The following is a 24,053-nucleotide window of genomic DNA, read 5'->3' on the forward strand; positions in this document are numbered from 1 at the left end:
TTACAGTAAATTTCAATTGTTCTCTGGCATGGAGAGGCAAAGGAAGGGGGCCGACATAGGACAGTTTGGGAACTAACCATAGGCTAAAGATCAAGGAAAAGTGGCAAATTAAGGACAGATATGGCCAGTAGAGATCCTGCTATAAATTGTCAGTGTCAGACTTTGATGTCCCGCCAGGCAAGCTTTGACTGGCAAGCCAAGTGTTGTAAAAGTTCACAGGAGTCAATCGAGGAGTGTTTAGCTGTTTCAGAAGCTGGTGGTTTTCCATGTGGCTTTTGAAGGATGTTATGGAGGAGTCCTGTCCAGTACTGAAAGCAATGCCTTCACACACATTTAGGGCGAAGCCTGTGAAGAATCTGGTAAAATTACAGACTTGGTTGAAATGAATTCTTTACATTTATAGATTGCATGTGTTGTGTTTCAGCCTCTGTCTGCATGAGGTTATTCACTTTTTTCCCGATACCGTAAGAGGATAGGGCACCCCTTCCTCCAGTTATGAACGTTTCTGTTATGTATCACTGTAATCAGCTGTCTTTATCCATTTGGTTCAGAAGAAGCAAATCAAGGCTAGAACTCCTAGAATACAGAAGTGAAAACACAGAAACTGGACTTCGTTTGACCTCATTTCTCTATATGCTCACAGAACTCGTTAGTGACTTGCATTATCCTTATAATGTACAGCAGAGGGTACTTTATCCAATATATAATGAGGAGGTAGGTGCATGATAAGGTGAATGGATAATAAAGGATGAATAAGCAAAGAGCTTTGGGTTTATTACTGAACAGAAAGCCAGCAGGACATGGACAGCACAGCTTGGGTATCACCTCCACAGCTCAGCCACACACACTCTGACCCCCTAATGAATAAGGGAGTGTTTTTTTTTTTTACCTTTTAACCATGCTTGCATGTCTTGTTCTGACAGGCGTGAGTCAGTGATTTAAAAGAATATTTGTGAAGCATAGCTGTCTAGCTTCCAGCGTAAGGGTGGGTGTGTATTGCTGCAATTTCAGCCTGGGACAGTCAGTGAATTCTTGTTTCAAATGCAGGGAAGTACCAGCAGCTGTTTCGCAGAGAAACTGTTTTGGTTCCTTGCAAATTACAATTCAAGGAAGACTAACTGTTGCATTAAAATGTGTGAAAAATGAAATAAACATTAGCTGGTACGTTGCTTGGATAATGCGGACAGTATTATTAAAATAACGCAAAGATTTTGAACAATGCAAAGGAATTGTGAAATGTGAAACTTGCATTAGCAGATCTTTCACTTGGAGTGTGAGTAGTATGTGTAATTCGTTTTTTCATGATTCTATAACATTTCTGGGTAAAATAGATGATATTACACAGAATTATGCAAAATGTAAAACTGACATTTAGCACTTTATTTTAGCATGGAATTCATAATCCTATTTACTTAGATTGCAAGGATGTATTTGGTGCCGAAAAACCTTTAAAAACATAAGTGCCACAAACAGCCGCACTTTCTTGTTCTGCTCATTCGCATAATTAAGTGACATGACATAGTAGCATAATTTCAGGAATTTCATATAACACCCATAATGTGGAGTTACGCAAGATTACACCCGCGTAACATAATTTTTTTCCGGACCTAGTTTTTACATATTATGTTTACATATTTGTCTTCTGTGGATACATAAATTAACATTGCAGGTAAGCTGAATGATTGGAATACCGAGATGAGCTGCAGCATCATTCAGGAAATGCTTTTCTTTTAATCCTTTCTTCTTAATTCCTTAGCTATTTAAGTGATGCTAAATTGAGTCCTATTTTCTGAATCTATCTTATTCTGTTCCACGCTCTCTTGGGAGCTGCTTTTCTTTGTGTCTCTGCTCTGCCTTGTAGTTTCTGCGACAGCCTGACACGTTACTTCCTGAAGTCTTTCTCCGCCCCTGTGCCCGTTGCTGTTACCTTACCCATTCCTTGCGGTAGCCTGGCTTAAGTGGCTTTGAAAGGCTCGCTGCCATGCATGCCTTCCTGTCACGTTTCTATCGGGTCTGTGGAATGCGGTCTGCTGCTCAGGGAGGCTGCAGTACCACAAGTGTCCACTGGTGGGCCAAGAGCTCAACGACCTGCCGCTGCTGGAGGTGCGCTGTCACCCAGCAGGAGGAGCAAGGGGTGGGGGATGATAAGCAGAGCGGGGGCTGAAAGTGAGAGTCAGAAATGATCAGTCAGGCAATAAAATGCGGCTTAGCAGCAGCAGACACGCGGAGCGGCAGCAGCACACGGAGGCTGGTGTCCCAGGGAGCCCAGTCTAGTTCCGAGGAGCTCCCCACACTGCGCTGCATCGTATTAGAGGGATATGTATGGGCTGAACACACAGAACGGCCTCTGACCCTCTTCCAGGCTGCAATGTTACCCAGAAGACAGGCTCTGCGGGGCTCTGCTGATATCTGCAGGGCTGCTGCTCAAGGCAGACGCCGGCACCTGGAGATGAGGGCGCTCTGCCTCGCACGCCCCGCGACGAGCCTTCAGTGCACTTGCAGTTAAGTGCGCAGGAGCTGGGCTACTGTTGAAAAGGTTTCATCCCGCAGACTGGTCTTCCTGGCGGCAGATGTGCAGAAGTAACCCCCTGGCCCGCCTCCCTCATTCATGCCCCTCTGCAAGGAGCGCTGCCATGGAGAACTGGGGCCTCCTCTTCTTATTTCTGGGGTGCTGCTCTTCTATAGTTGCAGGTGGGTCCGCATTTCATCATCCTTAGGTCGTTTCTATGTGTCCTGCTTTTATTCTCATGCTTATCTGTTTTTGTTCATTCACTAGGAGTGGGGAAATTATGGGTCTTTAAAAGTTATGATCTCAGAAACATTTTGTTCAGTAGGCTGCCCAAGGAGGCCGAGCCTGGTACCCTGGAACCAGGGGTTCGTTGTTTAGAGAGGGAAAGTGCCTCGCCTTACACATAAACAGATCGAAGCGACTGTCTCTCATGCCTGATTATTTAAAAGGGACTAGTTACTATCGCGTGATTCTTTAATTCTTAATCGCCTTCTCTTCTCTTCTCTTCTCTTCTCTTCTCTTCTCTTCTCTTCTCTTCTCTTCTCTTCCACTCTGCCCTCCCAATCTACTCCGTCCTTTATCCCTCGCTCTTACTTAGCCGCTTTGCTTGCGTGCTCGGCGGGTGTAAACCTCGGTGCGTGGATGAGAGTTTGCATCTTTTAGCGCGCGCACTTGCCTCCCGGTTATAGTCTCAGCACGTGTGAGCGCCTCGCGCTGTAAGCGCCGCTGACCGGCTCCAGGTGCCTGTACTTAGCTCACGAGCTCATCCGCCTTCGACAGGGCAGATTGGGATATAATGTTGCTTTCCGTAATCTGTTGTGTACACACACTCTTGTCGAGTAGTGACCTTCCTTCTACCTGTTGAAGCCATTAAAAACGACTATTTGCAATTAGTTAGATTTGTTTTAATGCAACTGTTGCAGACTACGTGTATCCCGAAGCCCAACTTTCCGGTGATGTGAAAATGAGTACCAGTGTGTACAAAATAGTACTTCTAAATATCGAAGTCCTGTTTCCGCACAGTTCTTAATGCAGCTAGTTCCTTTCCATATCCTGCCACATTTTAGAAGACAGGGAGCTCAACAGGTACAAGGACACATGGTGATTTGCCCAGGATCACACACACTGTGCGGATGACTAGAGTAGGACACGTCCTCTGGTTCCAAAACAAACACCTTCGTCAATTCACATCAGGTAGAGGAGCTCTGTACATCGTCCCCCGCGGCAGCAAGCGCTCTCGAAGAACAAATGCGCATTATCAGCACCGAAACAATTGCTTCCTGTGAACACCGAGTACCGAGAAAAGCTGCAACATTGGCCAGAATATCTCACTCGCAGAAACCGTCAGAGCCACAGGGCAACATTCCGCGCTCCCTCGGTGTTTTGCTTTAGCCTCCAACTCCTCACATCACATGATCATTATTTCTTGGATATTATTTTATGTTCCTGGAAGCAAGATTGTGGAGAAGCGGATTTGTTGCAGAAGGCTGCAGCTGGTGGCTGCACAGCAAACAGCAGACCACTGGAAACAGTCCCTCCTCGATGGCCTGTCATTATTCCATGTAAAGTCTCAGTGGCGAAGTTCTCTTTTACTGACCGCGTGCCCCGGACACCTCAGGGTCGTGCAGGACCCCAGCCTTCTACCGAGACGGAGAATCTGGCCCGGAAGCAAAACGGAGAGTTCAACCAGCTCACTATGTACACTTTAGGCTGCACAGACAGGCTTGATCTGAGGTCCGGGGGAAAATAGGAGCGCAAAGATTTATGAAGTTTATCAGACTCATAGTTCAGGAATGTGGAAAACTAGAGAATCCTTATTAATTCAGACCTTTCAATTTTAATTAGAGCAAAAACAGAAACCAGGACAACAGGGCTTTGCAACATCAAAGTCTCTTTATCAGGGCCAATCCATTGTCGATTACTGGTTTACATCCGAATACGAAAGTATTAGCACGGTGCACTTCAAATGTTTATTCTTAGAGAACAGAAAGAAATTAGCCCCGGCGCAATAATTTCTGCCAATCAAATAGTTAAAGATATCAAAGACTGATAGTTTTAAGGATAGATCAGTCACACTCCTTCAGTCCACAACGGCATGATAACCAATTCAGTCGCGCGCCCACAGTGACACGGACAAGCGCTTACCACTATGTTAATTTCTTTCTGTTAGCTGAAAATGAACATATTAAGTGCTAATTCTTTGAAATTCGGATGTAAGCCAGTGATCAAGGAGACCAGGTCTCCGAAACGCGCCGGGCTTGTCTTCTCGCCATATTACTAAAATAAACCACTGCTGGCAGGAAAGTTTGCTCTACGGCTGGTCTTTCTTAAGCCCCCGGACCCTGAGGGGATTTTATCGAAGAACCTGTGTTTGGAGTTGTATATAAAAACGAGTTGCTTTCTGTCTACAATGCATCCATGAGATACAGACCCCCCTGCCTACCTGAACAACCACAGGCAGTTCAACCAACCCTTCAGGCACCTCCACTCATCCAGTCTCTCACCACACACACCCCACGCATATGCAAAAGCAAAGTATTAAGTCGCTCCTTCTCATACATTGTTCCCAAAGCATGGTGCGACCTCCCTCAACACATTAGAGCCTCCTCACCTCTTCTTGAATTCCGCAAGAAGCCTGAAGTTCAGACTCTTCAACTAAGTCCCTTCGAGGCTGGCCTCACACACCTGCAATGTGCCAGGATACTCTCATGGCTGATAGTGTGCTATAAAAATACACATAACATAACGTTTTTAGGTCTCGCCTAAGCCAGCTCATTCGCTACTCTGCAAGACATTTAGTAAGTGGGCTTTTAAAAGTGCTACCACACGCTTTTGGTGGCCTAGCGCTTGCGGTTACGTGCACGTGCACGCGTGCAGCCGCCAGCTTTCAGCGCTCGAGGCGCCATCTGGAGCGCGATCACTTTCACTTTTGCCGCTGCTGCGTGCGCACCATTCACGTGCTTTTTTTTTTATTTCCTGTGCTTCCTCCGCCCTCTTTATCGTGCCATGTGAAACAACAGAGCAAGATCAGTTTGTGAAGTAATAATGTGAACTTGTGCAGTGCTTTAACCATGTCACTGTTGTTATGTGCATACCCATCTTGAAATGCACAGGAATCCACTGACACCGTAGTCGTGAATATTATATTACAGTAAGCCGCCAGCTTTCAGCGCCCGAGGCGCCATCTGGAGCACAATCACTTTCAATTTTGCCGCTGCTGCGCGCGCACCACTCGTGTGCTTCGTTCGACTTTATTCCCAGGCATGTCTCGTAAGTCCGCGACTGACGTATTGAACGCCCCCAGTCCGAGAGCTTGTTCGCCAGGGCTTCCCAGCAGGATCGGGTTACTGCGCCCATGGGAAAGATTTCCCGTGCTGACAGCCGAACATCACTCTCTACTCCTCGGCCCTCTTGAAAAGCCTCGGAGGCGGATTGAAGCTGATACTAACCTCCACCCCACCCCCTGCTCCTCCCCACAGAACGCCCAAAACAGAAACTGAACATTGAACATGAGCCGCTCTTTGGTCGGCATTGCCCTACGTATTTCGGAAAATTTGCGCTGCAAATATTATTCCCTCATTGCCAACTCTCACGCACACGAAAACAGCCGTAACGTGCTCTCAGATCCGGTCTTGCTTTTTACATGTCGGTTGATGCTTCGATCGTGATGCTTTTAGACAACCCTTTAATTCACAATAAAGTAATTGGCCCCAATCAAAGGGCAAAGGTTTGGTAGGAGTTTTGAGTCTACTGCGTCCTCAGTTTCATTTCTGAATCCACTGCATTGCATTTGCGCACACCTTACTGGCTATTTTTTAAAGTCACTGCTGCTCGCCGAGCTTTGATGTAACCGCGATGACTCATGAGACAGGAATTGTTTTGATTGTAATCCCACTAGTTTGTTTCGGTTAGGTGTGGACTGGGCAATAAATTCAAATATTTTTATTCTCGCCTACTTCATGTTGCTGTTTAAACAGAAAGCAAACCAGAGGTACTGTTTCCCAAGTAGAATCCTGTGCAAACGTCTCCCTCCTCACTAAAGATAGGTCATCACGAAAGCTAATGCTTCAATTAAAATATAGCCCTCCCTCGCAGAAGATAAATCTGAAACTGCATCCTCCTTCGTGTATGCGTGTGCCCCGCCTCCCAGCTTCTCCCGCTGCTCGTGCTACAGATCTCTTGGTAGTCTCTTTCCCAACATGGCTGCTAAACTCTGCATGGTACAGCCTGCCTCTCTCCAATCCATGCATCCCTCCCCTTACACAGCCTTCGGTTTCCAAACATGCCTCTACTGGTGCTGGCTTTGGGACCGAGCTTACTGATATTAGACATGCTACATATACCATTACAGCCTGCACACCGAAGGAAACATTTCGGTGCCTCGAAGTCATATACGCTACATCCCGGACAGTTGTTAATTCAAAGCATTTGCGTTTACCGATATATCTAATAAACTGCAAGGGTGCTCATGAGCATGTCTCAGAGCCGCAATGATTAAAATATATGGCTTTTAAAACTGCAATTTAATTGGTGTTCCTCCTAAAATAAGTAAATTCAAATAACGAGTACAATGCACTTCATCCCGTTTTACATCCTTCTGGAAATGTAACTTTATATTTTGCTTTTTAAATGTTTCCCGTTAGTTCTGCAGCAAAGTATCAGGAGGGAGCGTTGTTTGGAGTGGACAGATTGGGCGTTTGCCCCTCCCTGCCAGCTTTTTGTGTTTTTGCCCTCACCACTACCCATTTTCCAGTTGCTTTTCATTTCCCCTTCCCCCAGCTCTGCGACCTTGCTGCACCTGCGTGTTGCTTCCTTCTCTTCCTCTGTCACCCTCCTCTGCTCTTCTGTTGCTTTTTGTCCTCCCACCAGTTCTCCGTTGCTCTGCCACCCCTCTTCTCCATTGCTTTTCGTCCACCACTCCCTAGCTCTTCACTGTTGCTTCTCAGTCTCTTCCCTTCCCGCGGATTATTTTTCTTCTTAATAAATTATTATATTTTTTTAATATAATTTACATGTATCTTTCTCTCTAAATCTCTCTAGATCTCTCTCTCTAAATCTCTTTCTCTAAATCTCTCTCTCACTCTGGTCGGTTGACATGCTAGCTGTCTATTTGGGAGTAGGACGTAGCTGATACTAAACAGTTACTATGTAAATAAGCATTGGCATAACCAGATATTGTGCTGCATAACTAAATACTTATAAGGTCCCAAAAGCGAGACCTATTGGCTATGCCAATGCTTGTTCTGAGTGCTTTTGAGATGTATTGTACGGAGGCCCAATGATATACGCAATAGCCAATAGCATTATGTGAGAGAGCAAATGTTGCTCTGGGCAGTGCCAAAGCCCACTCTACGTATACTTTAAGTCGTTGGAGGCAAAATTGGTGTTGTATCGAGCTCCACTATCAAGTCAGACCTAAAAATCACTTATTTTGAGTAGCACCTGAGTCTTCTTCCTAAGCTCTCCACGTTTTTGGCAGGGAACCCACACATTTGGATGTAAAGTGCTATGGGCATCATTACGATGCCAAATGGTCGGACCGCCGCCCGCCATCATGGCGGTCCAGGGACTGCCTGACAGGCAGGAGGCTGTCTAACTGCCCAATTACATTTTGACAGGCGTGGTGGCGATCGGAAAGTGCTTTTTTCTACTGCGGTTTGTGCTGTGGCCCAGGAAAAGGGCTGCAGTAGATAAAAAGCACTCTGTACACATCAATGCACTGTGCGCGAGTCATCTTGTGGTACCTGGCACCCGGTGCATGGACGAGTGGGGGGGCACTACATGTTGCCCCCAGGGCCACATGTAGGCCAATGGGGGACGGGGGCTTGTCTGGGCCCCCAAAGTTAATTTCTGACTCCCTTTTCATGGCGGTCAGACCACCATGAAAAGGCAGTCGGTAAAGGACATCGTAATCCCTGAGGTGGTGCCTGCACAGGAGCCGCTGCAATGTTAGGGATATGATTCCGACCACTGCCATGACGGAATCCTAGATGTTGTCGGAGGCGGCAGTCTTTTCCCCGACCCCTGCGGTCCGACCGCCTGCATCGCAATGTGGCGGTCGAACCAATGGCCAGTATGTCAGGTGGTTGGCCCATCAACATTGTAATCTGGCTCTGTGCTTCTATTACACCAAGTGAAAACGCTGGGATACATTTTCAAGCATTTAGCCTCTATGTACCCGGGAATTGACTGTCTACAACGATCTACCTTGGAAACACTTGTATTTCATTTACAACATGTGCTGTTTAGATGCCTGGAAAATATCAAAGGTCACTAACACAAGCTAGTATTCAAAAGACATGACAAATTCATAAAAATAATCAATCCCTGTCATCAGTCTTTTGTCAATGGATTTAAACACAGAAATAAAAACTGAAGCTGTTGGTATAGAAACCTGCACTAAGAAATGCAGACTTTAAAGTTTCTTTGATTTCAAGCAAATGCTTGAAATAGTGTTGGAGTCAGTGCTTTATACAGAGCAATGAATACATATATATTCCCTCTACCTAGTGTTTACATGGCCTAGCAGTACCTTTTGCATGTAAGGAATATAGGAAATGGCCTGGCCAACTCATGTGTGCAGCAGGTAAATGATATGATATTTAGCATCATGCCATGTGTGCCCTATGGGCGTTAGGTAAAGGGCACCCTGGGTGGCATCATGCACAGGCAAGGACCTCAGCGAGGTCCCGGCCCTGCTGTAGGGTGTGGAATAATGCAGGCAAGATGAGGGTCAAATGTCACAAGACAAGTAACATGCACCCAACACTGTCTTGGGCCTTGCTGCTGGTACTCTGCATACAGGGTTATAGGGCACAATGCTCTTGTACATCCTGATCATTTCGGTCACTGGCGGTGTAGTATGTGAAATCAGAGCACTGCATTGTGCAGAGTCCTCTTAATAATGTTTCTAATAATAATTTATACATATTCCTGATTTCTATGTTTTTAATCATAATCACAATGCGTCAATTGTTTTTTCATGACGTGAGAGGTAATAACTGTAGCATCAAGCGCTGTATGTCTGACTGAGTATTGAACCAGAAGTGGCACATTCATAGGTTTTGTAAAGTAACCCTGTATAGTGTTGTTTCAATTTACGTTTTAATCAATATGTTCTTTATAGCATTTTTATTTGTTTACATGTTTTGTAAAGTGCTACCTTGTGATGCGAGTCACTTAATAGCACTCATGCAGCTTAGCAAGGTTGACTGTGGGAGCCTGAACTCCCATCTCCCCATAAGGTAATCTCCCCAAGTCTAAGGAAGCTCTGGGTGTCTGCCAGTTGCACAGTATTGGTATTCCACAATGGCGTTTCTGCACTGTTCAGGGCCCTGCCACTTAAGGGTGTGGGGGGTACCCGTGTACTTTGGAAAAGAGGAGGGGCCTGTCCCATTGAATAGTTTTATTTTCAGCTACTTATTTATGGTTCTGTATTGCATGGGTATGACCCAAGAAAGACAGCGAGCTTCTTTATGTATATTAACATAAAACAATAGAGTACATTGACATTTGCTTGGATAGGATCATTGTATGAAAGGCATTCAGTGTGCGAAGTCTGAGTGTAGTTAGGTGAAAAAAACACAGTTTTTCAGTCAGGAGGGTGAAGGCCCCTGTGTCCAGCCACCCAGAGGGAAGTCTGAGCGGATACCATTAATAGAAATGCAGTTTCAAGATCCATGAATAGGTCTGATCTGAGAACACTTCCTTGGAAGAAGCCCTGCTTCCAAGGCAGGAGTGCCTGGGAGAAAAGACCAATTCTAAGAAATTGGATTATTTGTTGAAGCGAGTGTGAACCCCCTTCAAGGAATAATCCTAATCCTTACCAGGATGAACTACAAAAGTCAATAAATAACTCAGTGCTTAAGCCCCTGGTAGCTAGGCACACACACAGGCTTAATTTAGAGGCAATCTGTAAAGTATTTGTGCATTGGTCAAACAGTAAGAAAGGGAAAACACGACACAAGAACAATCCAAAACCAATTTGGATAAATAGAATACCTTTAATAAATAAAATGACACCAAAATGGCAACAATCCAGTCAGTAAAATTGGAGTTTTGTATTTTCAAAGTTTTAGGTAACAATAGTAGCAAAAGTTGCAAAGCGCCAACGGCTAGTTTCTGGTCACGGCAGAACAGGATCAAGTCACAAGTTCAGGCGGACTACGGTGGAATGCGGACCGGATACAGGACCAGGTTTGGCCCACTAGAAGTTTTACTTTCAGACTTTGATGTAAGGTCTGTACAGCGCAATTCCGCGGGGCCCTATGTAGTTTTGTGTTGCTCCAAATTAGATCCAATGAGGCTTTCACTCTGAAGCTGCGCAGCTTTGCCGGGCTCTGTGTCATTCGGTGTCAGATCCGGTGACGCCTTCGGTGAGGAGCTGCTCTGTGGGCTCAGCATTGGATCCAGTGAGACTTCCAGTCAGGAGCTAAGCGACTTTGCAGGGCTCTGCGTCGCTCGCCGTCTGTTCTAGTGAAGCCTTCGGTTAAGAGCTGCACGGCTTTGCGGTGCTCAGCGTCGTTTTATGTTGGATCTGGTGAAACATTCAGTTAAAGAAGTACACTCTGACAACAGCCAAGGGTTCAAGAACTTGAGGACAACACTAGGGCGCAGGACTCACTTCCACAGAGACCTGCATAGGGGATCAAGTCCGGTCCAGTTGGGTATGGTCAGCTATAAAGAAGCTGGAAAGGCCTTTGGAAGTTTGTTGTGGCCCTCTAGCTTAAACAGGAGGTCCGCCAACTGACCCTTAGAGTCCCCTCTGAGGAGCAAGGGTTCAAGGGAAGCAGGTCCAGTCGTCCTTCTTCCAATTGCAGGCCAGTTCTTCTTCTGAATCTTTCACAAGTCAAGGAGTGTTCAGGTGAGATGTTCTTAGGATGCCACTTTTATCCCCAGTACCAGCCTGTGGGTAGGGGATGCCCCCATTGTCTAGCTTTCGCCCTTTACCGGGTCTGCCCCTAAACTGTCTAGGGTAACAAATGGCAGGCAGACCTAGGTGGGAGCCTCATTTGTTAGTGGCAAGGCAGGCAGCCCCTAGCAGTCAGGAAGGGGGCGGAAGCTTTAATTTGCAGCTCAGGAAGGCTTAATACAAACCCACAGGACACCCTTTTTGGGAGAGCAACATCCTGCCCCGTACCCAATGTCCTTTAGTGGCCATGTCAGGAAGGAATATGCAAAACACCACAGGAGACTTATTCACAGTCATGTGACCCTGGACACTGTCAGAAAGGCACATTTGGTTTAGACAGAAAAATGCCAGATTTCTAAAAGTGTCATTTTCAGAATAGTAACTTAAAATATACATTTACCATTAAAGAGGAATTAAAATTGCAATTTATTTGAGTGGAAACTGCAGTTCTCTATCTGGTCCCACACTGAAGTTATCCCTTATTAAGTGTAATATGGTAATCTGGTGTTAGTATATGGGATAGATACCCTTTCAACATTGAAAAACAACTTTGCAAGTTTTTCACTGTCAGGACATGTCAAACATGTCTTACTTATGAAATACCATGCATCCTGCCCTATGAGCCTTTAGGGCCTGCCTTAGGTGTGACTTAAAATTATTAAAAGCAAAGGTTTATTTTGGCAGGACAAAATGGCAGTTTAAACTACTACACTACAGGCTACGATGGCACGCCTGAGGCATATTTTACATGCTACTGTACTGGGTGGCACAATGTGTGCTGTAGCCCACTAGTAATTTACAAGCCCCGGGTACACGTAGAGGGACTTCCAAGTAAATTACATGTACCGATCAGGTGTAGGAAAATGTTGCCATATTTAAGGGAGAGAGGACAAGCACTTTTACACTGGTTAGCAGGGATAAAGTGTACAGAGTCCTAATTCCAACAAAATGAGTTGAGCCAAAATAGGAGATGAAGGCAAAAAGTTTAGGGGGAATACCACACCAAGGATATCGGTCTAACAGAACAAATTACAGTGCTGAGAAGATCCAAACTCATGGGGGTCAGCAGGAAACGGATTGCTGTGTACGGCTTTCACAGTGAGCAAACAGCATGAATACTGTTTTTTAAATCCAGTTATTCATTGCTGCCAGATAGCGACAGAAGCAAAGCGTTGCTTTGACTTCTCAACTCCTGCATAGATCATGACAGCAATGGAAGATTAAATGTAGGGGACATATCTAACGTAACATTAAAGATTGCTCACTGTGAATAAAGGGGATGGTTTTAACTTGGAGCTCCAAGTGACATTATTCTCTTTGTCTTTTTGATGTCATTCTGAACCCCTCAGAGAAAAACATCACTGTTATTCACAGTTATCAATGTATCATTCTATATGTGACACATTTTGTATTTAAAAAAAATAGTATTTACACAAAACATTGAGTTTTAAATATCAAAATACAGTAATATTGCAAAAACAAATCATGATACGAAAATATCATGATGCAGATATTATTGTCAAGAATATAATTTTTTTTCCAGGTAAGATATATCGTTGTCAAGAATATCATTGTTAATATCGTTTTCAATAATATAGATCATGGGTACTCACAAACTTTCTCTCGGGGGCCAAATTTACAGTGTGGTTTCTGGCTGAGGGCCGCACCGGTGGGGGCGGGGCCAGTGGGGGAGGGGGCGGGGCTAGAGCAAAAAAAAACTATGACCATGAGGTTGAACACAGGCCACTGCAGCGGACGCCTTCATCCACTGAGCCACCAGACCCGGTATGCACACATATCTATCTATCTATCTATCTATCTATCTATCTATCTATCTATCTATCTATCTATCTATCTATCTATCTATCTATCTATCTATCACTCTGTCTCCCGCCCTCTCTATCTATCTATCTATCTATCTATCTATCTATCTATCTATCTATCTATCTATCTATCTATCTATCTATCTCTCACTCTGTCTCCCGCCCTCTCTATCTATCTATCTATCTCTCACTCTGTCTCCCGCCCTCTCTATCTATCTATCTATCTATCTATCTATGTATCTATCTATCTATCTATCTATCTCTCACTCTGTCTCCCGCCCTCTCTATCTATCTATCTATCTCTCACTCTGTCTCCCGCCCTCTCTATCTATCTATCTATCTCTCACTCTGTCTCCCGCCCTCTCTATCTATCTATCTATCTCTCACTCTGTCTCCCGCCCTCTCTATCTATCTCTCCGTCCATCACTCTATTTGTCTCCCTTTCTCTCTGTCTCTCTCTCCGTCCATCACTCTGTTTGTCTCCCTTTCTCTCTGTCTCTCTCTCCGTCCATCACTCTGTTTGTCTCCCTTTCTCTCTGTCTCTCTCTCCGTCCATCACTCTGTTTGTCTCCCTTTCTCTCTGTCTCCCTCCCTGTTTGTCTCCCTCTCGCTCCCTTTGTCTCCCTCCCTGTTTGTCTCCCTCTCGCTCCCTTTGTCTCACTCACTGTTTGTCTCCCTCTCGCTCCCTCTGTCTCACTCACTGTTTGTCTCCCTTTCACTCTGTCCCCTCCCTCTCTCTCTCTCCCTCTGTCTCCCTCCCTCTCCCTCTCTCCCTCTGTCTCCCTCCCTCCCTATCCCTCCCTCTGTCTCCGTCTCCCTCCCTCTGTCTCCGTCTCCCTCCCTCTGTCTCCCTCCCTCCCTCTGTCTGCCTCCCTCCCTTTGTCCTCCCTTCCTCCCTCTGTCTCCCTCCCTCTCTCGGTCTCCCTCCCTCTCTCGGTCTCCCTCTCTCCCTCCCTTCCTCTCCGTCTCCCTCCCTCTCTCTCCCTCCCTCTGTCTCACTCACTGTTTGTCTCCCTTTCTTTCTGTCCCCCTCCCTCCCTCCCTCTCTCTCTCCGTCTCCCTCCCTCTCTCTATTGCTCTCTTTCCCTCTGTCTCCCTCACTCTGTCTCCCTCCCTCCCTCCTCCGTTCTCCCTCTGTCTCCCTCCCTCTCCCTCCCTCCCTCCCCCTCTGTCTCCCTCTCTCTCTCCCTGTCTTCCCCCCTCTCCCTGTCTTCCTCCTCTCCCTGTCTTCCTCCTCTCCCTCTCTCTCCCTCCCTCTTCCTCCCTCTGTCGCACTCTGTCTTCCTCCTGCTGTCACCTCACCCCCTGCTCTCACTCCCTGCTGCCCTCCATCACCTCACCCTGCTGTCCTCTGTCACCTCACCCCTCGCTGACAGCTTCCAGGGAATGCAAACGGCCGCCGCACCCAAGTACTTCACAGGTCTTTTAAAGGCCATTTACTTGTTAATGAGGCTTTGTTGTATTTCACCTCTTCTTAGCGCCCCTGCATCTCCACTCATTCAGAGGGGAGACGCAGGGGCGCTAAGAAGAGGTGAAACACAACAAAGCCTCATTAACAAGTAAATGGCCTTTAAAAGAATCGCCCGGCCTCACAGCTCCGCGCTGCTGTAACCGGCGGTGTTCGCTGACAAGCACAGGGCACAGGCACTATGTCTGCAAGGTCCGCGGGCCGCCAAGGAAGGCTTGCCGGGCCGCTGACGGCCCGCGGGCCGTACTATGAGTACCCGTGATATAGATGTAAAAATATATGTTTTAATTATTGTTATGGGTTTTAGTTAATATATTAGCTTTATGTGTTATTATTGTATAATTGTTAATATTTTGAAATATAGTTTGTAATATAGTTGTTAATTTAATTGCTAATAGTAATTCATAGTGTTATAGTGGGATGCTAAGTTTTTAGGGGTATAGGGTGGAAAGTTGATTAAGTATAATTGTAATGTATTGTAATTTCATTTACATAGCGCTTACTACCCCTGACAAGGTGTCGAATCGCTTTTTCGGTGAATAGCACGCTACTCTGGATCCCATAAAGGATTAGTGGTGAATTAGTATAGTGAAATATGAAAGTGATTTGAGTGATGGATATGTTAGTCAGTTACTTGCATTGAGAAGGATAGTGGAGGGAGAGACGAGGAAAGGATATAGAAAATGTCTTTCTATTTTTTGTTTGTTTTGGAGCTTATAGCAGTAGGAGGAGGTTTGGGATGAGTAAAAGGGAGGTGGAGGGGGATGAGTAAAAGGGAGGTGGAAGGGGAAGAGGGAGGATTTAGAAAGGCTTGTTTTGGGGGATCGGAAAAATACAAAGAGGTATGAGATGATCCAAAGAGGGGTAGAGCAGCGAAGAGTTTTGAAAGGGTTATTTTGGGGATCATATTAGTGGTATGCGGGTTGGGATGAATGAGACAGTGGAGGTAGAGGACATATTGATAAAGCTATAGGGTGAGAAATCGGGTAGTGCATTGGAAACGAGTAGTAGAAAGAGATTTGAGATGTGTCAGACAGTTGAGGTAGAGGATATATTGAGAGCTGTATAGGGTGGAAAATAGAGTTGTGCATTGGATATGCTGAACTAGAAGAAAAGTAATACATAAGTAAAAGTAATAAATATATAATCTAAAAGTAATAAATATATAGATCCATAAGTACATGGAAGGTATATAGATGCATAAAGGAAGGTAGTATGTGTAGATTAAAGATGCATTAACCCCTTGAGTGCCCATGACGAGATGGTCTCGTCATGGGCCGCGGTTGCGCTGTGCCCATGACGAGACTAGCTCGTCATGAGCCCCGCCCGCTAATGAAACGCCCGGCACAGGGCGTGGAAAGGGCGGGGCACACAAGGGGTTAAATAAACTCTGACTTTCACATGTTGTACTTTAAATTAATTTTATTTATTTATATATTTTTTTGCAGATCAATAGTGAAGCAATTGTAGATAAATAGTTAGGATAAAAAGATTTACTTATTGATGCAGCCACTTATATACATGTTAAAAGCATAGAATAGTGTAACTATCAGTAATATGTACATTTGCTAAGCAGCTCTAATGAATATCTATATATAATTGTTTTTAAACAATTCTACACGTTTATACAAAGCAATACACATATATAGGTACATATCTATAGTACAAATAAATGCTTAAATACAGAGAGTTATGCTGTATATTTCTATCTGTTTATGTATGGTGGTTATGTGGGGACGAGCCAATTCTTGAGTACTTTTCTGAAGTTAAGGTGGTTATCCGTGGATATTATGTCGGGGGTAAAGAGTTACATAGTTTGGCTGCTTGAACAGAGAATAATGTGCCACCCATTGTTTTTTTCTTGTATCTTGGGATTTTGGGGTGAGGTGCCACTCTAGAGCAGAGGTTCCTTTGTTGAATGTGTTGGGTGATTTAATTGCTGATGAAGAGCGGTCCTGCTCTATGTATCGCTTTGTGGGTGATGCAAAGCAGCTTGAATGTGGAAATTCTGGCAACCGGTAGCCAATGCAGGGGTTTCAAGGCAGGGGAGATGTGGTTTTGCGGTTTTATATGTAAAAGTAGTCTGGCAGCCGAGTTATAAATACGTTGTAGTCTTTTCATGGTCGATAAAGGTGATCCGAGGTAGAGCTATTGGCGTAATCAGGTTTGGACAAAGCAAAAGAGATTGTAGCCTGGACCTTGTGTGGAAATCCCAACTGGGGAAAGATTTGTCATAGTTTTTATAGTAACAAAGCTTGATCTTGCTAGTTTGTCCACTTAGGCATTCATCGATAGCTTGGAGTCCATGGTCATCCGGTGGTTTCTTACTTCCTTCGATATTTCAGGTGGTGTTCCCAGATCATCAGGCCATGTGGTGAATGGGTCATAATGTTTCTAATTGCCACACATGAATATTTCCGTTTTGAAAGCAATGAATTTGAGATGGCTCCACATCATCCATTGATTCATGGCTGTGAGACAACTGAAAATTGGCGAGTTTCCAATGTCTTTGGGGCATTGCAGTTAAAGGAGTATTTGCATGTCATCTACATAGTTATAGCATGTGAGGTGAAATGATTGATCAGTGCCGGTAATGACTTCATGAAGATGTTGAAAAGCATGAGCGAGATAATAGAGCATTGAGGGACCCCTGCTTTTGAAGTATAGTTTGGACGAGAAAGTTGGGGTATGGATAATATTAGTTCTGTTGCAATGGTAGGATTCAATCCAGTCTAGAGCAGGCCCCTCGATGCCGGCTTCGTAGAGTTTTTGTACCAGAGTGTCATGGTCAACCGTGTGAAAGGCAGTTGAGGGGTCCAAGAGAAGTAGTGCAGCAACCCTGTTGCAGTAAACTGTGTTGTTCAGGTCATACCAGATGGCAAGGAGGGCAGATTCTGTGCCTCTTCCTGGACGGAATCCTGTTTGGAAGTCTGAAAACATGGCATTCTCTTCAATTAATTGTGATATCTGGGCAAAAGCTTCTCTTTCCCTCAGTTTTCCGAGGAAAGGTCCATTTGAAATCGGTCTGTAGTTGTCACGGTTCGGCTGGCCCACATTTGTTTTCTTCAGTAATGGGTCTATGTATGACTTTTTTAGTTCTTCAGGAAAGATTCCGGTAGTTAAGGAGTTGTTGATGATTCTCCTTATGGGAGTGGCACCAGAGGTTGTTAGAAAAATTGTTTTGAAGGTTTGCAGTGGACTTGGGTCAGAAGGGCTGCCAACAGGCCTCCTTGCTTTGACCAGGTCCATAAATTAATTGTATGAAATGTGTTGGAAGGAACAGAGAGGGTGGGTTAGAGTATTCTTGGATTGTAGCTTTGAAAAAGGGTTAGTGCTGATGTTTTGTCTTTTTTTAAGTATGAGTCCAACGTGTCTAGTTTCTCCATGTAATGATTTGCCAATTTGTCTGTGTACTCTTGAGTAATGGGATGAACTGCTTCTAGGCAATTTGGTTTATGAAATTCACTGAGAATTTTATAGAATTATTTATTTGCACTTTTAGCCTTTTGAATTCTGTCGGAATAGTATTTTTTCTTCACTTTGAAAGCTGCCTTGTATAATCTGTTGATTTTCTGTAGGCAAAGTTTGTCTTGGTTGGCCTTTGTTTTGAGCCAAACACATTGCAGGTTTCTAATTTTTGGTTTTCTCTCTTTTATCTCTAAATCTCCAGGGTGCTTTTTTTTTTTGTTCTGTTGCATTGTTTTGAGTGGTATCAGGATATCAAAAGCTTCCTGTAGCCACTCACATAGTGTTTGGACAGAATCTATTGTTTCTTGAGCTCCACTGGATGTTAGTTGTGTTCCAAATTGAGTTTGTTTCATGGCCGATAGGTGGATGCTTGTATGGTGGTTTTAGGTGCGTCGCTTAGTGTTGTTTTATGTTGGAAGGCAAGCAAATGGTGGTCTGACCATGTGACCGGAATCATCGTTTAAAAGGTAACTAGTTCTCTATTAACTAAAATGACATCTAGGATGTGTCCAGCGTTGTGTGGGTCTGTGGACGATCTGATGCAGGTTCAGTGCTTCTAGACCAGTGATGATTGTTTTTGGGTTTGTCAAACCAAAAGTTTAGGTCACCCAGAACGCATAGGTTGGAGTGCAGTGTTATCAGGTTTGAAACTGTGTCTGGAAGTGCGCCTGGGAATATTGCCTTGCTAGGTGGATGTTTGTAAAGGAGTCACAAGTTACAGAGGAATATGTTGTAGGATTGCATCTGATGAAAAGGGCTTAACAATTTGTTATGGAGACTTCATCAGCTTTAGAGATATGTAATATTTATCTGATCACAACAGCTAGGCCACCTCCTTTTTTGCCTCTACAATTTTGGGTGATCGCTTGATAGCCTAGAGGAACTGCTTCATGCAGGACTGGACCCATATCACCTCCCAACCATGATTCAGTTATGAATAGTATGTCTGGATTTGCGTCAGTGAGAAGGTCGTGGATGTGATGTTTTTTTAGAGAGCGATCAAGCATTTATTAGGAGACAATTTAGAGAATGTGCTTTGGAGATAGTGTGACTTTGTTTTGTACAGGAGTGAGCAGTATTTCGTGGACTTGCAGCTGGTATGTCCTTAGTGTTGGCATTAGGTATATGAAGATAGCAATCATGTAGCTTTCTGTGTCGTGTTCTTCGTCCAGCAGGCTAAGGAGGTATTTTGATGGGTCTACGTGTGTAGGTGGTGGAGACGGTGTTTGAGAGTGAGTTGATGTGCTGTGTTCTTTTTATAGTGCAACCTTGTTGTGCAGTAGACATGGAGAAGCAAAGTTGTGAGGTGTGGTACGTTGCTTGTTTTGTTTTTCTGTTTAGGGCGAAAGTTCATTATTGTAATAATGAATTAACAATTAATTATTGATTCATTCATAATTAATTAACTGATTATTAATAATGTATATTGTGTTCTACTTATTTATTTTAGTTATAAGCTAATTGTGGGCTGCTACATTTGTGGTGGTATAGTGTGGGAAGTTAAGTATTAAAAAAAGTAATTGATTAATTCATTATTAAATTGTGTAAATTGTTTAATTGTTATATAGACACAATAGCCTTTTGGTTAAATAATAATGTTCATATTAAGAGTTTTATTTTTGTTGTAAATTAATAGGGTTATTCAAATATGTTATGTGTTTGGATTGGAGTAATTTCCCTACTGACTGGAGTGGAAATAGTAAATGTAACCCCTCCGAAGTTCAACCCTTTCTCTACAGTTGCACAGACTGGAGTGTGAATTGTAAACTTTACCCCTCCGTAGTTCAACGCTTTCCCTACTGTTGCACAGACTGGAGTGGGAATATTACATTATACCTCACTAAAGTCCAACGCTTTCCCCAATGTTGCACAGACTGGAGTGTGAATAGTAAATCTTACCTCTCTGAAGTCTAATGCTCTCCTACTGTTGGACATACTAGAGTAGGAATAGTGCATCTATTATTCTCAGACTTCAACACTATTATTATTTGTTTAATGTTATATACTCATTTTTATAATCTTTTCAGTAAATGACTTTTTTTTATTTGATAGCTTTTATATTTAATTATTTTGGTAAGCTACTGAATGTTTTGCAGTTGATTTGTTAATGTGTTTTATGTTTCATATATATATATATATATATATATATATATATATATATATATATATATATATATATATATATATATATATTCACTTAAAAAACCATAGGTTTCACACATGTTATAGTTAGCTGGACATTTCCCTCGTAAAAAAACAATGAAATTCCCCCGTTATAGTTAGTGCAGGCAACTATAACTCACGCGACCGCAATCCACTGCTTATGACGTCAGATATTACATCACTGTATTTAGACACTTATTTACCCATTTATTCTTCCATTAATCTTTAGCTATACATATATTACAAATATTTATTTTACAGAAAGACACATATGTCATCAGTGATGTAATATCTGACGTCATCAGCAGTGGATTGCGGTCGCGTGAGTTCTAGTTGCCTGCACTAACTATAACGGGGGAATTTCATTGGTTTTTTACGCGGGAAATGTCCAGCTAACTATAACATGTGAATTTGCAAGGTTTTTTAAATGCTAATTCCTAACTATAACGTGTGTGAAACCTATGGTTTTTTAAGTGAATTTGTACGGTTTTTTAAATGCTAAGTTATGTATTTATTAATATATTTTTTTTTCAGGTTTTTCAACGTGCGCGCACCGTGCGTGCGCTGTGGGCACTCGGTGCGCCCACGATGCATTGTGCATGCCGTGCGCGCAAGTTGCACACACGGTGCGCGCACCCCGCGCTTTTTTGAAAAACAAAAATGTTTTTTCCACCATTGGGGGTCCTTCAGTGACCCCCTGACAAAGGCTAGGGGGTCAGGAACTGTCCAGCCTGCCCCCTTTTCACGTTCTCCACCTTTGTTTTTTACTGCCTCAGACTGCGAGAGACAAAATGGCGGCCGACACTTCCTGATTTCGACCGATTCGAATGTTTACTGACATCTAACAACCAATCAGAATTGCGCTCGCGCACATCACCGTGCGCACACGGAGTGCGCCTCTAGATATTTATATGCTATTTTCTCAGGAACTACTGAACAGATTGACACCAGACCTGCAAAAGGCACATCCCTGACCTGAGGACTACCTCTTTGCCAAATTTAAAGTAATTCTGTTCAGCCGTTTGGGCTGTACCTTGGACTAAAGGTCCCTATGGAAAATTGCATGGGAAAAACGCGTTTTGGGACCCCCCTTTTTTCTCAGCCCCCGCTTGACAAATCACCCCGAGACTTTCAGGGTAGGAGCGGAGCGCCCCACCTATTTTGAAAATTTCGCGAGGATTCATCAATCGGCGACAAAGTTATTCCAAATAGAATGTTGCAGATTTCCTATGGAAACACGGTCCTAACTATAACTATCTACTGGCGACCGCCAGTAGATAATATATATATACTTCCAAAATGCTTGCAAACAACCGCCGCAGCTCCTGAACAGCAAGCGCGTCTGCTGTTCAGGAGCTGCGGCGGCTGTTCGCAAGCATTTTGGAACTATTTGTTTGCCGCCGCCCCCCCTTCATGCGAGAAACTCTCTAACGATTGAACGAGGAAACCAGCCTGTGCGGAACGGCGGTCCGGACGAGTCGGAGAACCCGCGGAAGCACTGTAACCCCAGGTGAGCGGTTCTGAAGATACGTGAAGGGAAGCGGGAAAGCCAGCGTAAACAAACTGTATCCACGTTCAAAAGGAAAAGTGTACGCTGGCGGTTCTTGACACAAATCAAATTGCAGATTTTAAATATGTCGGCAGCAGAGGTGAAAAAAAGAGAGGAAGCAGCCCTAACAATTTTTGATGATACCAAACAAGTCACGAAAAAAGGCACAAAAAATGCGGGGGGTATGGTGAACAATGACAAAGTTTCAGATGTGATGGCAAGATTAAAGCGCTTAGAGAAATTGAAACGTGGAGAATTATCAAAATGGTGGGAAGCGAAGTCCCTGCAAAGATATTTGGAAGTTAAAAGAATCCCAAGAGGTCTGAGAATTTTGGTGACCCCAACTTATGAAGACCCAAACCCCAACATGTTTATGTGAGTGGGCAGATAACAATCAAGAATCTTCTCTCAGAATGCTCACGATATTGATAAAATACGCAGATATTGACCGCATCAAAATAATGGAGGAGATTGGTCAAATAACGGAAATGTTAGATAAAGAAGCAGACCAAGAGCTAATAATGAAATTTAAGAAAGATATGATGGAGCGGTTGCGTAAATTAGAAGTATCGATTAAGGAACGGAAAGCAGAAAAATGTATGCAAGATAAAGGAGATTACGAGATGGGACAAATTTATACATTCGCCAAAAAATTCGAGAATGTAGGCAGGCAAAAATTGAATCCTAACTTTAAAGCTACAGGCGAGGTGCAATCGGGCCTCAGCAGTCTTCAAAGTTCAGAGGTTGAAACATCAGTGGATGAAGGGGCAAGTGGTAGTATGGGCAAAAAATTCCTTCAATAATAGAGGAGTTTGGTTTTTTACAAGAAGAAAGGTGGTTCAACCTCCAACCGAGAACCATGACAAATGACGGAGGACCAGGAAAGGGAAAAGGCAGAGGAAACAGAGGCGGAAAGGGTCCAAACAATGCCAACGCAGATGGGAAGAGCAAGAAAAAGTAAATGATGAAACACAGACTGCAAATCAAACAGCAGTGATTAATTTAACGTCCATTCCTCTGTCTGAGAAAGAACAGAAAGTTCTACAAATGGGACTGTCCTACTGCCCACCGCTAGAATTTGATTATGTGTCAACGAGAATTGACACATTCAAATACACACGAATGTTAAAATTAAAAAAACATTTTGAATCAAATCCTAGCAGATACAGAGCACCAGGCGTGCATAGGAATGTGGGTGTGCAAGGAGAACTAAGCAACCTACAGGTGCACGATATGGATTTAATGGTTAAATTGGAACAGATGGGAACTAGTAGTACCAATGATGAAATTACGACACAAGATGATGAACATATAACCACAGAGGAGGTTGCAATTGAACAGGGGATTAATATTGGTGATAGTGAGACTACTAACTTTCGGCCACGCTCAGGGTTTACTCCCATGTCTATGAGAGACTCGATAGATCTCTTTAATGAGTTGGTAGTTAATGATTTAAAGAACTTGGAGAAATGTACTGGTGCAATACATAAAAAATGGTCACAACAGCAGAAAGATTGTATGGATCTTATTAAGAAACTGTCCACAAATGATGATTGTATTGTGCAAAATGCTGATAAAGGTGGGAATATAGTCCTGTGGGGCAGATAGAAATACTTGGATGAAGCGTATAAACAGCTTAATAACAGAGCTAATTATGTCAGAGTTCCCTTTAATATCATGACAGCCAGGCACCAATTTTACAACATACAATTACAACAATGATATGAACAGAGTCTGTTAACTTGTGAAGAGTTACTGTACCTGAAGATCAATAATCCAATTGTACCAGTTTTTTTCTAATACCCAAGGTACATAAGGATTTAAACAATCCGCTGGGCAGGCCAATTATTTCGGCTATCAGCAGTGCCTTAGAGAATACCTCCAAATTCATTGACTCCTTCTTATGCCCAATGGTGAAATTGCTACCCTCTTTTATTCAAGATACGGGTGACTTTTTGAAAGGTATCTATGATTTACCATGGGAAAAAGATATGTTCTTAATGACCATTGATGTAACAACACTTTATACGAGCATCAGGCATGAGGATGGTCTTAATGCCATCAAACATTTCTTGGGCACACGTTCTATCGCTTTATGGTCCCATACACAAATGCTGATCTCAATGGTAGATACCTGTCTAAAGAACAACTTTTTTCTTTTT

At 43.6% G+C, this 24,053-nt stretch overlaps 1 protein-coding gene across 2 annotated transcripts in view; it reads left to right on the forward strand.

Annotated features, from left to right (window-relative positions):
- The first annotated feature begins 2,175 nt into the window (after nucleotides 1-2,175).
- The window catches only part of NTN4 (netrin 4), a 501,445-nt gene continuing 479,567 nt past the window's right edge, over nucleotides 2,176-24,053 (forward strand). Inside the window, exon 1 of one of the 2 annotated variants that reach the window (XM_085653374.1) lies at nucleotides 2,176-2,691. In XM_085653374.1, the coding sequence (XP_085509500.1) occupies nucleotides 2,571-2,691 (121 nt within the window). In that variant the 5' untranslated portion in view covers nucleotides 2,176-2,570. The remainder of the gene's footprint in view (nucleotides 2,692-24,053) is intronic. The other variant, XM_085653373.1, reaches the window with a different exon arrangement.

Source organism: Triturus cristatus, chromosome 4_1 (assembly GCF_964204655.1).
Source record: "Triturus cristatus chromosome 4_1, aTriCri1.1, whole genome shotgun sequence".
In the NCBI taxonomy this organism is placed as follows: domain Eukaryota; kingdom Metazoa; phylum Chordata; class Amphibia; order Caudata; family Salamandridae; genus Triturus; species Triturus cristatus.